This window comes from Magallana gigas, chromosome 7 (genome assembly GCF_963853765.1).
Source record: "Magallana gigas chromosome 7, xbMagGiga1.1, whole genome shotgun sequence".
Taxonomy (NCBI): Eukaryota; Metazoa; Mollusca; class Bivalvia; order Ostreida; family Ostreidae; genus Magallana; species Magallana gigas.
Window position 1 is genome coordinate 46,851,585 of NC_088859.1, and position 15,791 is coordinate 46,867,375.

The 15,791-nt window shown below is 34.0% G+C and overlaps 3 protein-coding genes across 4 annotated transcripts; 2 read left to right on the forward strand and 1 right to left on the reverse strand.

The window, feature by feature from the left end:
* Nucleotides 1–1,512: 1,512 nt before the first annotated feature.
* On the forward strand, nt 1,513–5,107 carry LOC105333877 (very long chain fatty acid elongase 6). Its single transcript, XM_034455182.2, has one exon. The coding sequence runs from the start codon at nt 1,611–1,613 to the stop codon at nt 2,424–2,426; it is 816 nt and encodes a 271-aa protein (XP_034311073.2). The 5' UTR covers nt 1,513–1,610; the 3' UTR covers nt 2,427–5,107.
* A 1,856-nt stretch (nt 5,108–6,963) lies between these two features.
* Nucleotides 6,964–8,165, reverse strand: LOC105333853 (testis-specific serine/threonine-protein kinase 1). The gene has a single exon (XM_011437060.4). It carries the CDS (start codon nt 8,119–8,121, stop codon nt 7,264–7,266), a length of 858 nt encoding a protein of 285 aa, XP_011435362.2. The 5' UTR covers nt 8,122–8,165; the 3' UTR covers nt 6,964–7,263.
* A 1,533-nt stretch (nt 8,166–9,698) lies between these two features.
* LOC105333862 (clusterin-associated protein 1 homolog) lies at nt 9,699–15,537 on the forward strand. Of its 2 annotated transcripts, XM_034455183.2 has the most exons (13): nt 9,699–9,844; nt 10,136–10,247; nt 10,350–10,434; nt 10,719–10,901; nt 11,033–11,128; nt 11,307–11,390; nt 11,508–11,641; nt 12,516–12,657; nt 13,060–13,144; nt 13,236–13,319; nt 13,570–13,596; nt 14,992–15,050; nt 15,297–15,537. In XM_034455183.2, the coding sequence occupies exons 1-13, from the start codon at nt 9,823–9,825 to the stop codon at nt 15,414–15,416; spliced, it is 1,233 nt and encodes a 410-aa protein (XP_034311074.2). In that variant the 5' UTR covers nt 9,699–9,822; the 3' UTR covers nt 15,417–15,537. The 2 variants fall into 2 exon arrangements, with proteins under 2 accessions (XP_034311074.2, XP_011435374.1); XM_011437072.4 differs by lacking the exon at nt 13,570–13,596.
* Nucleotides 15,538–15,791: the final 254 nt, after the last annotated feature.

Consider the following 15,791-nt stretch of genomic DNA (forward strand, 5'->3'; position numbering starts at 1 on the left):
TTTAGAAAGCATGAGAGTAAGGTTATTGGTCTGCAACTGTCTGTGGATTTGGGACGATTATGTCTTTTTCCAAGAATCAGGAATTTGGCCAATTTTAATTAATGAGTTAAACAGATGAAGTATGCACAGTTTAAGTTCTAATTCTCCGTGGATTACTTGCTTATTCTAGATAAGATCTATTCCTGGAGCTTTTCTGAGTTTCAAATCACGGATTATCAGTAAGATTTCTTCGACTGATGGTGACTTTACCTCCTGGGATAAGATGTTAGCAGTTTTCATGTATTTATGAGTTTTCAATGTTGTAGTAGAAGTCGAAATTGATTGAATCGTTGTCATTTGAGTTGTAAACATTTTCAAAGTATTGGGTTAGCTATGTCGCCAGGGTCAGAAAAAGGTCATGTTACCAAATTCTATTTCTGGACACACACGGGAACTGCGAGGACGCTGTCGTTTGATTAGTTTCCAGAATAGTCGGACGTCGCATTCGGCAGCTTCGTCGATATATCCTTAAAGAACTTAGTCATGAAGTCGTCGAATGCAGGAACTCTCTTTAAGCGGGCTTATAGTTCTTATATATAAGACTCGTGACACATTCCGCGTGGTCGACCTTCACTTATCCATTTTCTGCGTTTTTGTCGTTCAATGTCATGTAAAGTTGCTTTACTTCCGGTGTAAAAAAAAATCATTTTTTGTTGTTGTTGTTGTTGTTGTTTTTTGGGGTTTTTTTTTTGCGATTCACAGTGAACACTGAGACGATCCTAAAGAAAATTATTGCGACGCAAAATATACAGGCATACAGTAAGCGCTTTAAATAGATAAGACCAAAATTACATATCTTGAACATTTTTTAAATTCTTACATTTAATATAGCTTCAAATAAAAAAATCCAACAAATTTATAAAATGCAAATCGGGCTCTGCACTTTAGCGATTTACTTAATTTGGGCCAGCGGAGTATTCATTAAATTTATTCGCCATTCTATTTTAATAACAGCTGATATCAGAAAATATAATTTTGTTATAAAAAAAACTAGTTTGAATTTCTGATATCAATCATCATTTCTGAAATCAAAAAATCGAATCAGTTTACAACTTCTTGTTCTAGATTAGCTATTATTTAAAGAATGGGTTTTTACATTTTTATCGGAATATATCCCCATCCTCCCATGCCAGGAGAGGGGGTGCACGTGGGCTAAAAACTTTGAAATAGCCTTCATTTGAATAAATGAAAAAACAAACTTCATCCAGTGATGCTAGTCCGTTGGTTCTGGAGACAAAGCTAGAATATGATTGTTTAAGAAGAGCTCACTTTCAAACGCTTTTAACATAGGTGAGCTAAAAATATTTGTTCGAATATTATGCGTACATGTTAACTAAATTTTCGGGGTTTCCACGCAGGAAACTTTCGTATACTGAAACCCTTCGGTATTTTACCTAGCTATCGGACTTTAAAACGGAGATGTTCCGATCAGCTTTGGTTATCAGTGACGCATTATTACTAGCAACAACAGTATCGCTCTGTTTGATTGGCTGAATAGTCTCAGTTCATGAGTAAAACCAATCGGAACCTGCATTGGGGTGTCCACGAACCGGCGTACCACGAGGACTGTCATGAATTCCATCATGAAGCTTAATAACTACTCGTATGTATTCGCCTTTGAAAAACAATATGATGAGACCAAATTTTTCAAGTATATGGTCACGCACTGGGCGGATAGTTTTGTTTATGCATTCATCTACATCGTATTGGTCTTTGGGGGGAAGCGGTATATGGAGGAACGCCCAAGTTACGGACTACGACCGTGGCTAGCTCTTTGGAGTGGTATCTTGGCTGTGTTTAGCATATTCGGTGCAGCTAGGACACTCCCGGAACTTATTATGGCTGTTAATCAACATAGTTTGGAATATTCTATTTGTGTACCGTCATACCTCGAAAACGCAGCTGCAGTGTGGACATTCCTCTTTACTGTGTCAAAAGTGTACGAATTAGGTGACACAATATTTATTGTTCTTCGAAAGCAGCCCCTCATATTTCTACATTGGTACCATCATGTGACTGTCCTGATTTACTGCTGGTACAGCTACCCGGAGAGAACGGCCGTTGGCAGGTGGTTCATGGTGATGAACTACATGGTCCATTCCATCATGTACTCCTACTATGCACTGAAAGCCATGCGGTTCAACGTACCCAAGTGGATATCTATGTTCATCACCTTTTCACAACTTTTACAAATGGTGATTGGATGTCTTGTGAATGTTTGGGCATACCAGATTAAAAATGAGGGGAAATTTTGTAATGTATCTTATGATAATATAAAATATTCCCTGATTATGTATGCAAGCTACTTCATTTTGTTTGCCCATTTCTTTTACTCGGCTTATCTATCTGGTAAACCTAAGTCATCAAAAGCAGGGAAGAAAGAGTAAACTTTAGTGAAACTATTTTGGAATATGCACAAAAATGCAATCATTGTTTAAATTGTACATCAATCAATTTTGTGAAATCTTTCAACTTGAGTAAAGAAATTTGTATTTGCAATCAAGAATCACAACTACAGTCTGAAACAGAAATTAAAATATTGACTGACTCTTAACACTCACACTGTATGTATTCTTTCATAGAATGAATATGTTTAGTTGGTTTTGTTGGTACTTGCAAACAATATGCTGATTTTTTTATTGTAACTTGATATTAATATGGAACTTGTTAAGGGTAATGAAGAAAATACGTAAACTAAGTCAACTGTGGAGCTTTACCTCAAAGTCGCAATTTTCATGCTTTGTTTAATGTTTTCAGTACTTATTATTTTAATTTTAGAACAATTTCAATATATTAGGTATTTATTGTTGACTAAATGATAGTCATGTAATTGTATCATAAGATATGTAAAGCCCAATATAAGCTGTGTACAGTGTATTAGAGTACCAAAGAAAAAATATATAAACCCAGGAATTTTCTTTAAGCAGATCTACGACACTTTTACCCAAACTTGAATATTATTTCTCTTTTTTTTCATCAGTGCTTGTTAAACCTTTTAGTGATTCTCAATTTATATTGAATGTTTGTTATAATTTTCTTTGCAATTTGGTGCATTGTTTATTTTAATACTTTGTTTAAGAAGGAGTTATTAATGTGTAAGGAAAACTACTTATATATACATTCACATGTATAGGTAAAATAATGGCAGATAGTGCGTGTACCATGATTAATCCATAGTGCTTTCCCCCTTCTAGGCTTCTCAAATAGTCAATACACACTATACATTTTCATTTTGGTCATGAAATGGATGTCACAAGATTAATGCACATGGTGCATATGCTTGGTATCAGATTGATTAAACAAAACAGCACACATGTGGTTAGGCCTAAAAAAATAAAGTTGTGTGTTTAGGGTAACCCTACCTAACCTTTAAAAATGCCCCAATCCTATCATTTTTAGATGTCTATTTTTATCCGATTGTGAATTTTATAGTATTTCTATTAAAAAATATATTTTTAAATATGACACAAACAAACATTCTTAGGATTCATGCAGAAAAAAATATGATAAAATAAAAAAAAATCCCTACCTACCTAACCTAATTTTTTCATCAGTGTTACCCTAAACACACAATTTTTTTATAGGCCTTAGGAATAAAACTTACTGCAAGAAAACGTAATATGGGATATGAAAGCAATGTAAAGTTTGTAATGCAATTATTGACGAATTATTGTAAATCAAACCATTTTCATATCAGTAACTGGACAGATAAAGCAAATTAAAGTTGGGTATCTTAAGCAAATGAGTTAACCAGGAAGAATGTCCTCAAAGAAAATTACTTGCATATTAAATCAAGTGACAGTATGTGATCCCAGCAAGATACACACATGGTTGGTGGTAAAATTTTGTTATCTATTATCTGGTGTTAAATGAAGGTCATATATAGTATTCAATTTAAATTTTACCTGTTCAAGGTGAGGAAACGGATTTTAATCTGAACTGACCTCAATTTCCTGGGTTAGTTCAGTAACTGAGACAAGTTTTGATAAGATTAACATGTTGGAGTTTTGCTGTAACATTTCAAATTTTAAAAGGTTAAATTAAGACAACTGCTCAACCTTTATTCAGCTTGAACTTGGAACATTGTATAATTAAATGTTTTAAATACCTTCTTGCGAAGTATTGAATATATGGATTGACTTGTCTTGTATCAATATTATTAATTCAAGTGACCTGCTGTTCAGAAGAAAGGGTCATTTTAAAAGTATTTTGCAATAGCCTATTTCTTATTTTTGAGGGCAGATAATTCCATGTTTTATCTTTAATCCAATTTTTTATGTGTTGTTTTTGTCAAAAGACAACTTTTATTGCAATCCTGTTTTATACTACTGGTGTCATTTTATACTAATGACAATTTTTCACAAAGTTTTCACTTGTAAGCACTTTTTAATAGGGTCATAGTGCAGTACGGCTACAGTCAATGGGATTAGTTAGCACCTTGGTGTGACCAGGAAATAATCCTTCTGAATGTAAAAGGTGTATTGTGAAATTATGAAGCATGTATTTTATACAATGAACTGTATCGTGTAGATGATAACGGTAATATTGCATAGATTCATGAAATCCAGTAAATGTATCATGTTTGTCAGTTTGAGAAACCATAATATGCTGAAGGGTACAAATATTAACATGAAGATGTGATGTTCAGTGATTGTAATTGATTTTCTGTATGTTAAAGTGATGTTCTGAGTTGTTAATTTTACTATAACACTTCATTCTTATTTATTGCAAGCAACACAAGACCAGGTCATACACAGTTATGCATCCAAACTTTGCTGCACTCACAAAACCCCCTCATGAAGATATTGATGTCTGAGGAACAGGAACACACTGATCAATAACCTTGTATCTCGGTGTGTAAGCCTGTATGAATGAAATATCAATCGGAGCAGGATTTCCGCTGATTGTAACAATATGTTCTAGTGCTAGTTTGTAATATTGTAGATTTTCTGTGCTCTGAGCCTCGTGGACATCAAAATCTGATATTTTGTGGGTGCATGCAGCTTTTCTGACAAGGAACAAGCGCCTATGTGCATGATTTATTGACACAATTAAAAAAGATAATCCATTTGATTGTTTTTTTTCTAATTATCTGTGTTTTAGAGATGCCAGAGAACTGCCGTGACCCGAGAGATCACTTGTTTACCTGGACTATTCAAAGTGCAGGTACAATGTACCTGTATTTACATGTAGTTACACAGTGGTGTGCTTTCCTGCACTGAAATGAACCAGGGACCTAATCTGACGATTCCACTGATTTAGTTGAATAGGCTATCAATGAGATATGGCATGTGGAATAGATATCTGTAGAAGGTGTGGATACCGTACAATGTTGTATTGTACTGTTAACCTTGATACAATGGGGTGGGCTCTTGTGTAACCTCCGTTAGTTAGTACTGATGGTACAGATGATGGACGATATATGTTTAGTGTCTAGTCTACGTCGTAGTTGGCTTACATTACAGATTATGAATTTGAAAAATATAAAGTTACTATAGATATGAATAAGACGTATAAAAACTATTTTATATCAAGTACTAATATTTCGATGATGTTGAACAGCCACTGTCCCTGTACCAAGACGCCGACACTGCCGGGGGAAGAGCAACAAAGAACGATGGAGTTTGTTACCAACAGGGTGCTTGGTTTTAACTTGACATGTGTAGTTATTTTGGGTATATCTAGAAAAAACGGTGTTTCTTTTCTAAAATCGTTAATAATTGATCAGTTTGACTATAGCTCTTAATTTTTAAAAAGAAAAATGCGTTTTAAAATTCGACCCAATGCTTGACATACTGTGTTTGTATTAAGTTAAAGTATAGATTGCGAGGGTCTGTCGATTCAGTTCAGTTACTGTGAACAGGAACATCAGAATTTAAATACAAGGATATTGTACTGGACTAGACAAGCCACTGAATTACATGCCGTCACAGTGTTTGGGATACTTATATAGTTTACTGTTAATGAAAATATGCCCTCTGATGTTTTTCTAAACCCCTGCATGATTTTCAACACATATTGCGTTCATCCGTTTCGTTTAGATTGTAATTATATATCTTAGCCCGGGGGGGGGGGGGGGAGGGTGGTTCTAAGGCCTATTTTCGGCAACTTAATTATTATATACATGTAATTAAATAAGTTTGAATTTTCCAAGGACCCCCCCCCCCAGATTCGTGTGCATCGGAAAAGAAATATTGGAGCGTGACGCGTCCTGTGTATTCAGCTGTATGTACCGCGATGTAATTGATGACATCTTAATGTCTAATTGTAATGTGCATAGTTCGGAGTCAGTCTATCCGTCATCGTCGCAAACTGCGGCCAATATCGACGACCCTCTCCCATCCCATCTTGAGAGAGCTATAAATGCGGACCGTGACTTGAGACGGTGTCTATCCGTCAGTGTACAGTATTGGGTAGCCCCGCGGGTTATATCATCAGGAAATGAAGGATGAGCCTCTCATAGAACAGGATTTGTCAATATATACTACATGTACTTAGATGTATATGTACACGGATGTAAAACAAGTTAATACAAACTGATGTACTCAAAAGTACTATTTACATGTACTGAAACTGCCTTCCTTAAATTACTTTAGCAAGTTAGCATAATTTCAAGATGTCAAGAAATCATTACTATACAAATATAAAATATATAAAAATGAAAATGTGCTGTAAAATAGTATTATGGGATAGCAATGCATTTACAAACAATAATTTCCCATTTTCAAGTATTAAACAAATACTATAAAATATACAAAAACATATTGATCAGGATTATGCAAATGTACAGTAAATAAACTGTTGACACATCTTTAAAACGATTTCCTTAGTTTTTAATTAAGCATAAATTACATGAGACCAAAATAAATTATTTGTTTGGAATTGTCTCCCGCCTCATAACCCCCCCCCCCCCCCCCCCCCCCCAAAGGTGATAACATTTTATAATAGCATAAAAAAAAAATTTGGAGGTGGCAATTCCAAACAAACATTTTTTAAAGGATGGCCTAAAAATATATTTACGGACAATAGCATCCTTTTTTTCAAGTATGCAACAAAATATTAAAAATACATCCAAATGCATATTGGGCAGGATTATGAAAATGCACTGTAATAAAACTGTTGACATGTATGAAAATCATTCCTTTTTTATCAATCCAAACAAAAGCATTTGATTTCATTAATCCCCAATACGCTTGTTGAGTTCTTTCCATTTGATACAGAATATCAGTTCAACCAATCACTCTGCAGAATATCTACAACACCTGGCCTTGAATCTGTGTTTGGATCCAGAATTTGATGAACAAGCCTGACACACTCTGAGGAGACCTGTGTTTTCACTGTCTCTGGTACTGTGACCCCTTCAGACATTTGTTTTTTCAGCATTAATTTGAGGTTTCTGTCATCGAATGGCATTTTCCCGCAGATCATCATAAAAAGTATAACCCCAAGACTCCAAACGTCGTTAGTTCTGGGATCGTATGGAGCGCCACGCAAAAGTTCAGGGGAAGCATAAGCTCTACTGCCACAATAGGTCTTACTGGTGACGTCACCATGCTGCTGATCCAGATACAACCGTGAAAACCCAAAGTCGGAAAGTGCTATTCGCTTGTCGCGCATTATCAGAATATTTTCACATTTTAAATCTCTGTGAGCTACTCCAAGATTGTGTAAATATTTTACGGCTTCCGTCATTTCTTTGAACATTCGTTTTGCTTCCTTTTCGGAGACACCCCCGCAAGTTTGGATCAGCTGCAATAAGTCCCCCCTTTCAGCGTAGTCCATTATAATATACACTAGCTCTCCTTGATGCAAAATTTCGTACGTACATATAACATTTGGATGTTTCACAAGAACTGCAATTTCCAGTTCTCTTGGTAAAAACTTTGTGACATAGCTTTTCTTCGCAATTCTTTTGTCAATTATCTTAACTGCTAAAAATTCCCCGTTGTTAGACCGCTCAGCAATTCTTACTTTAGAGTATGTTCCTTCGCCGATTTTGGGGCCCAGTCTGTATCCATTAGTGGCAAAAAAGTCTGCTATTCGCAGAAATTCTCGAGGAGTCAAAGCTTCCTTTCCATTCATTTCTCCATGATTGATTCATTGTACACACATAAATCAAACGTAAGCGTCTGTCCATTGTGACGTCATAACAATTAGCTCCCAAGAAAAAAGACACTGCAAAGCATATCAAAGTCCATTGTACATTTAACAAAGTTACATTAATTATTTATTCTCCATAAGTTGTAAGAGTTTGACATTTGTGGCCATTTGCCATGCAATCAAATGAGAGAGAGAGAGAGAGAGAGGGGGGGGGGTGGGGTAGGCCGGGGGTAGGTGCAGGCACGTAGCATCAGGGGGGGGGGGGGGCCTGGCCCCCCCCCCCCACTTTTTCTCGCAGCAACTAATTTTTTAAAATTTACATATAAAAAATTGAATTTTCATGGAGTTGCCCCCCCCCCCCCCCCACTTTTTTGGAGGATGTAAAAAATTAATATGAAAACAAAGAAATTACGATTGAAATTGAAGTTATATACTACGTCATTTATTATTATATGGTGTTTTGTACTAGACATTACTATTAATTTATATAATTGTAAAATTAATAGCATTTTTATATTGATATTTTTCTAATAAACATTGAATGTCTTCTTGTCGCAATGAATTACAGCTATAATGGAATTTGAATTCATCTTTTATTTCGTGGCGATTGCAATGAGCACATCTCTTTCATCTCTCGGGACATTTTGCCTATCAATTGGTATAAAGTGATTTGAACGTGTTCGAAATTAAAAAGTAACTGTATTTTTTTTTATGTATTAGAATAATTTTCACATTTTTATCCTTCCTTTTCGCTATACATTTACGATCTTCTTTATATAATATGTATATAGATATACATATCAGAAACCCTTGATTTGGAAGGATGATATTCATCTTGACTTTTGTAAGTGCTGACCTGTGTGGTTTGAACCACCGCGATGTCTTCCCGTCTTAGGGGCAAAATCGCTTTTTGTCATTTCCGTGGCTCAAAACAGCAACAACTTAATTACACTTGTTTAATTACCGTTTTTAAGAGACGCTGCTGCGTATTACAATGTACTTCAAAAGGATCCACCCCATTGCGTATTGACATTTTTCAGTATTATCGCGCTTATCTATTCTGTATATTATTTTTTTTAATTATGCGTAGAAATGTCATGCATTATGATGAAATGGAATAATGAATTAATGAATAATGAATTAAGGAATGGGAAGATAATATTTACAAAGGAAAATCCTCTGTATGTCAGTGAGCAAATTTCGGAGCCCACATATCAGTCAGTACACCTTTATTGATAGATGAATTATAATGGAGTTGCCCCCCCCCCTTATTTGAGAGTATGTAAAAAATTAAATAAAAAGAATGAAATTAAGAGTGAAATTGAAAATTGAAGTTATATAGGCCAACTACGTACACTACCCCCTCCCACACTCCATGGATTTGGATTTTCATGACTCTAGGAATTTTTCTTGCTTGTCAATATTTTTTGGATGCTGCTACTTAACGTAACCCTCCCCAATCCAGCTTATCTTTTGGATCAGATCATCATCATTGAGACATTATTGCTACTTCTATTGCTAGGCCTAGTTTTTCAGATTCACGTTCCGAACGTATATATTTTGATATCGGGATCGTTGTTCATTTTAATTTATTTTCTGTTGTTTACGCATGCGTCAAATAGTTTAGCTTTCTTCGCAACCAGAAGCAGTTTGAATTTATATATCTCAAAATATACAGGCACCATGTCTTACAGAGACTTGAGAAGTATGTAGATTATTCGTATATTTAAGCTGATATCATATTTTATACAGGAACACTGTATTGCATGCCTCAGATGTTTGAAAAATTCTCAAATGTTAGCCACAGTATAGATCTTATTGTTTGGTATAATGTTTAAAATAATGTTTTATATCTGTTTTACTCTATTGTTTCTTTTAATTCAAACGTCCAAATCGATAATTTGTTTATATTTTCTTCCACTGGTTTGTTACTATAAATGCGGGCATGTTTTACTTAACTTTAATAAATTTCTATGTTGTTTACTTTTTCCATCAGATTTCACGGAGATGATGAGGGCCTTGGGATATCCAAGACTAATCTCCATGGAAAATTTTAGAAACCCCAACTTTCCTTTAGTTGCAGAAGTAATGCGATGGCTTGTCAAAAGGTAAGTTAAGGTTATCACATTTATCTGCAGGTGGTTGAAAGACATAGTGTTCACACCATTTACCACTTGCTTACTTTAGTTGATTTCTCTTTGTATTTTCAGATATGACCCGAATGCTGACATTCATTGTGACATCGACACAGACCAAGACAGAGTCATTTTTATAAAAACTGTGGCAGAATTCATGGTTAGTTTGATGTTTCACGTGATTGACAAAGAGGCAAAGACCATTATGGATAAAATCTCATTTGCATAGATGCTCTTTCATTATAGGCAATATTGTCTGAAGCATTTGTCAAATTTATTTTTAAGTAAAGTATGTACAATATTTTAATTTATTACTTAATTACTTATAAGCCACTATTTTTTTCACCCAAGGTGTAGCAAACTTGAAATCTGAAACCCAGCAATAATACCTAAGCTCCTACATTGTATTTAAACACAATTCAGTTATAAAACTTGGCATTTTAGCACACAAAAGCCCATATCAAGATGAACACAAAGAAGTTATACCAGTCTGATGGGTATGCCGTTAAGGAGATGCTAAAGGTTACCTCCATGTTGTACAATGCCATGAAGACCAACTCATCCAGCCAGTCAGAGACTGACAATGAAGACGACTCATCACATCTTTCATTTGATATCTCATCAAAGGTAAAATGGCAGTTGTGAACACTATTATCCCCAAAATTGTCAAACTTTGCTGGTCTCTCCTGCAAACAATTTTTATTTGAGTCATGTAACAGGTACTTTTTAAACTCAGACCATTTAATTTTCTTCTCTAGATTAATGATTTAAAAGAAGCAAGAAGACTGGCATCAGAAATAACCACCAAAGGAGCAACTTTATATGATCTTTTAGGCAAAGAAGTGGACCTAAGGGTAAGTTATAGCTTGAAATTAGTCAGATTTAGAGTAATTAAACATAAAAGTAATGAAAAACAATTAAAATTGGTATTGATGAAACCACAGTTATGATATTTAGTTTATGACTTTAAATTGATAATTTAAGTTTAATCTTAAGTCCCGGGCCTGTACTCATTGTTTGTTATCTCTTTAGGAGCAAAGATCCATTGTGATAGCAAAGTCACTGGAAATCAATGAAGTTGAGGGTGGAATCACTGGTTCAATCAAAGGAGTTGAGGTAAGTCATTTACTGAAAGAATGCTATGTAATATCATTGTATATTATAATCAAATCATTAACAAAGTGAAAATATATCATATGATATATGTTTTTCTTTTGGTGTGATTTTTTGCAGAATGAAATAAAGAAATACCTTATGCAGTTGGACAATGTGGCATCAGATGAAGCTAATTTAGAAGCTAAAATAGAAAAAAAGAAAAATGAACTTGAGAGAAATAACAAGCGATTACAAACTTTACAAAGTGTCAGGTATTCAATTATTATTATTATCATATCTTCAACAAATAGAGATAAGATTCATTTGTCTCCTTGTTTTTTGTTTATCTATTACTAATAGTGGTTTATTTACATGGGCATAAAATTTTGCAATTTGAATACACTAAGGTAATGACCTTTATCTTGACTCTTGTTATTTGGGAGATTTCAAAGTAATTCCCTAAGGAATCCCCTTTTGAAGTAATGATACAAGAGATAAACAGTTGCAACTTCAATTTTGGCTTTTTGGTACGTGTATTAACATTAAACTAAGCAAAAAGTAAGCACCCCACAAAAAAATTATTAAATGGATTAGTATGATGCTTACTGTGGTAGCCAAAGTGTTGACTTGATAAAATAAAGCATGAGATTTCTACTAGCATGAAACAACTAGTTTATCTTCATTTTAGACCTGTATAACTATCATACAGTGTATACGAACTGAATAATTTGTTAATTAGAATCAGCGCTGTAAGGTAACTTGAACATGGACTGAGTTGCAATTTGTTTCACAAACAATTCCAGTACATTTTGATCGTGATACTGTGTAGTAGGTTAATACATGTACCTGTAGTAGATTAAAACTGGGGGTTTTCCACATTTTCATTACTGGTAGTTAGTATTTTATCTATTATCTTGAATGTTTATGTTTGTCATAATTATGCAATGAAAATGCATATCAAAAGTTGTATATTTGAACTTTGGATTATTTAGTGATTAATACTATTGTAGACACTTGTTTAGTGTTTAAAAGCACAAGTTTTCTTTGGTTCATTATGAACCTGACTATTTTGTCAGCGGAGCTCAGTTCATAATGCATCAGTGTTCATGATTTGGTTGTCAGTTCCTTCTTATTGATCTGTTTTAGACCAGCCTATATGGATGAGTATGAGAAGCTAGAGGAAGACCTTCAGAAGTTGTATGAAGTGTACATGGAGAAATTCAGGAACCTGACCTACCTAGAAGCCCAGCAGGAAGAGTATAACCGGGCAGAGCAAGATAAGTTTGAGGTAAAGGGTCACCACATTCAAGGTCTCTAATTCAAAGTCACAACAGAGAGTTCAAAGTCACTGATGATACAAAGTCACCACAGATAGTTAAAGGTCACTGATACAAAGTCACCACAGAGAGTTCAAGGTCACAGATACAAGCAAAAACACGGTGGAATGAATTCAAGATCATTAAAACAAATAAAGACACACTTTCCCACAAAGTTGAAGGTTACTGATATAAACAAAGTTACCAAAGAAAGTCAGGAACCTTTGAAATTAATTTGCAAGATCTGAGAGAGTTCCCAGTAAAGTAATATTTTACCTTTAGACTAATGAAGAACACTAAAGGGATTACTATAGCTAATTATAAACTGAAGCTTGATATAATACTCGTACAGTTGATATCTTAAAATTTTGAAGGAGACAGAGGAAAAATTGAAACAGATGGCAGATCGCTTGAAGAGTGAGGAACACAACCGCCAGAAGATCATGCCTGATGACATCGGTAGGATACAATGTTATATATGTTTTTACAGTGTGATTTGATTACGTGTGAAATAAAGGACATGTTGTAATAGGGTTTATTTTTTGTTCAGATCTTTCTCGTAATTCTGACGATGATTTGGACGAGTCTGATGATGAGGATGAGGTGCAACAGCCAACCAGGCAGCGACCCGACGGTTAGTGATTAAATCATAGAACAGATCCCTTATCTGAGTGATAGAATCGTAGCATGGAATCCCTGTCCTTGTTATAGGACAATTCTATGACTCCACCTGAGTGATAGTATTGTAGAATGGGTCCTGGTTAAATATACCTTAGTAAAGGATAACATTAATCTGAATACATGTAATGAAATCATTATGGTAAACAATCGGTAAAATAACCTTGGCATGGAGTAAAATGTCTAAGCCTGGATTTCTTGCCCAGACCGCAATTTAAATGGTCAAATTACCGGTAAGTAGACTCAGTGTTGCATTTAGCGTTGTTTTTGATTTACAGTACCCTGAGTATGTGTTGTACGTGACATACAGTATCAGTTGGTTTTTATCATTTTGTTATTTCTGTTCTCTACAGGCTTTATGATCAGTCATACATGCAGTAGTTTATAACAATTACATAAATGAAATATGTTGTTTGTTGCTTGAACTATCAACAGTTAACAACATGAAGTATCATTTTAATTTAAGTACACCAGTAAAATTATGCCTCATATAAAGTATTGAGATTTATTGTGAATTCTTAAATGGCTTTTGAGATACATTAACTTTAGCATCATTTGAAATATGTAAAGTGTCATTAAGATGTTTGCACTTTTCTTTCATGGAATCCATTTTGCTTTGAACGTAAGGTCAGTGCCTAGAAGATGACCTTGTGTGAAGTTGACACACTTTTAAAATCGCACCTGAAAAAACCCTGCTGTTAAATTAATAATAATCAGATAAAAAACATGCAACACTTGTGTGATTAAAGCAATATCTTCTCAAACACTTGATTTCAATAAGTACACAGGAACACATTGAAAAGCAGTATAACGACTCAAGGGAAGAAACCACTGCCCACAAGTGCTGAGATTTTGATTCACATTTTACTCGTCAAGAAATAATGTTACTGTAAATCAGTCGGTATATACTCAAATTAATAATGCTATCTATTTTGAGATATTTTTTAGTGAAGCACTGAGCAAAAGCATTACATTTGCAAAATTTATTTAATTTGTGTTTCATGAGTCTTAATAATTATGTGAAAATAAAATTTACTGTTAACTTATGTATTTATTGATATATAAAAAGTGATTTACAGTATACACTAGCTGATATTGAATGGAATAAAATCATGAACTGTACTTGTCAGCAACCTATGAAAGAATATAATTCACATTCTAGGGGCATAGGCACTTAACAACATTAAACATCTTCTTTCACTGATAAAATTAGAAGTTAAAACTGTTTCAAAGTATATTTTAAAAATGATATCGTATTTGAAGTCAGAGAAAATTTATTTCTTGTTTAAATACCTTATTACCATATAATAAAAATATTTTTTGTTAAGAATTTCTTTCCCTTGTATGATGTTATTGAATGTTTTGTTATAATTTGTATTTTGTTTTCTATTTTTATTTTGTTTTTTAAAATTTTATGCAAGGTTAGTATTTTTCTTTTAGATAAAATTTACACATTTACAGTCTGTGGAGATAAATCTCAACAGCAATTGACAATAATATTGCCTTAAGGATGACATTTATGTAAACAACATCCTTTATGCATTAATCTTTTGCGATTGTTACCTTTTCCTATTAGAATTAAGTGTCTCTGACGTCTTTGTAAATTTTGTGTGGTCTCTGTTTTACAGCAGCAGCTGGGGAAAGGAAGCAGAGAGTGATGGGATCAATGCTTGCTGATGCTAGTGACGTAAGTAAAAGTAGTAACAATGGTTAAAATACAGATCTCCATAAAAGTGTAAAGAGATTTGACAATGACCCTTTGATGGTCATGTTTCGTCATTTCAGAGCTTTGCTCTTATATTGAGATCTGTATTACATGTATAATACATGTATAATTTTTAAAGATCAGAGACATCATTGTTTAAACATATTACATTTTACCAGCACTTATACCAGTATGTGTACTTTCACCAATTTCTTTTTATTTTGCTAGGATGATTCTGAAATAGACCTTGATGATGATGATGAGGATGATGATGATGACGACGACGACGATGATGATGACAATGACAATGTGAATGAAGACGATGAGATTGATGACAATGACTTTTAAAGCAAATCTGTGATATAATTTGAGACTTGTTTATTTATTGAAAGACTGTAACTATATGTTAAATAGGAAAATTATGGTTGTCAAAACTGTAGTTGTGAGATTAAAAAAAGTATCAGAAATATTGCATTGTTGTATTTTGATATACAGTTGTATAATAATAGTCATGTAAATCTCCATCTGTCAGATGAGAATTGTAGAAAATTGTAGTTTGCATGGTCACATTTTGGTCAAAAATTATTTTTCCAATTTTAATGTTTACAGTGCTCCAGTAAGGCATTTTTAATAGGCAACCACAATTGGAATGTCATTCGTTGAGTTATAAGTGAGTTACAGAGCTTTCAATTCAAAGCTTTTGTTTACATATTGAATGTTGGA

What these genes read in the sequence shown, in the direction of transcription:
- LOC105333877 (XM_034455182.2), top strand. Translation starts at nt 1,611, where the DNA reads ATGAATTCCATCATGAAGCTTAATAACTACTCGTATGTATTCGCCTTT.
- LOC105333862 (XM_034455183.2), top strand. Translation starts at nt 9,823, where the DNA reads ATGTCTTACAGAGACTTGAGAA. An exon ending in AAACTGTGGCAGAATTCATG is followed by an intron (nt 10,435 to 10,718) that starts GTTAGTTTGATG and finishes TTGGCATTTTAG; the next exon opens with CACACAAAAGCCCATATCAA. An exon ending in CAGAGCAAGATAAGTTTGAG is followed by an intron (nt 12,658 to 13,059) that starts GTAAAGGGTCAC and finishes AAAATTTTGAAG; the next exon opens with GAGACAGAGGAAAAATTGAA.
- LOC105333853 (XM_011437060.4), bottom strand. Translation starts at nt 8,121, where the DNA reads ATGAATGGAAAGGAAGCTTTGACTCCTCGAGAATTTCTGCGAATAGCA.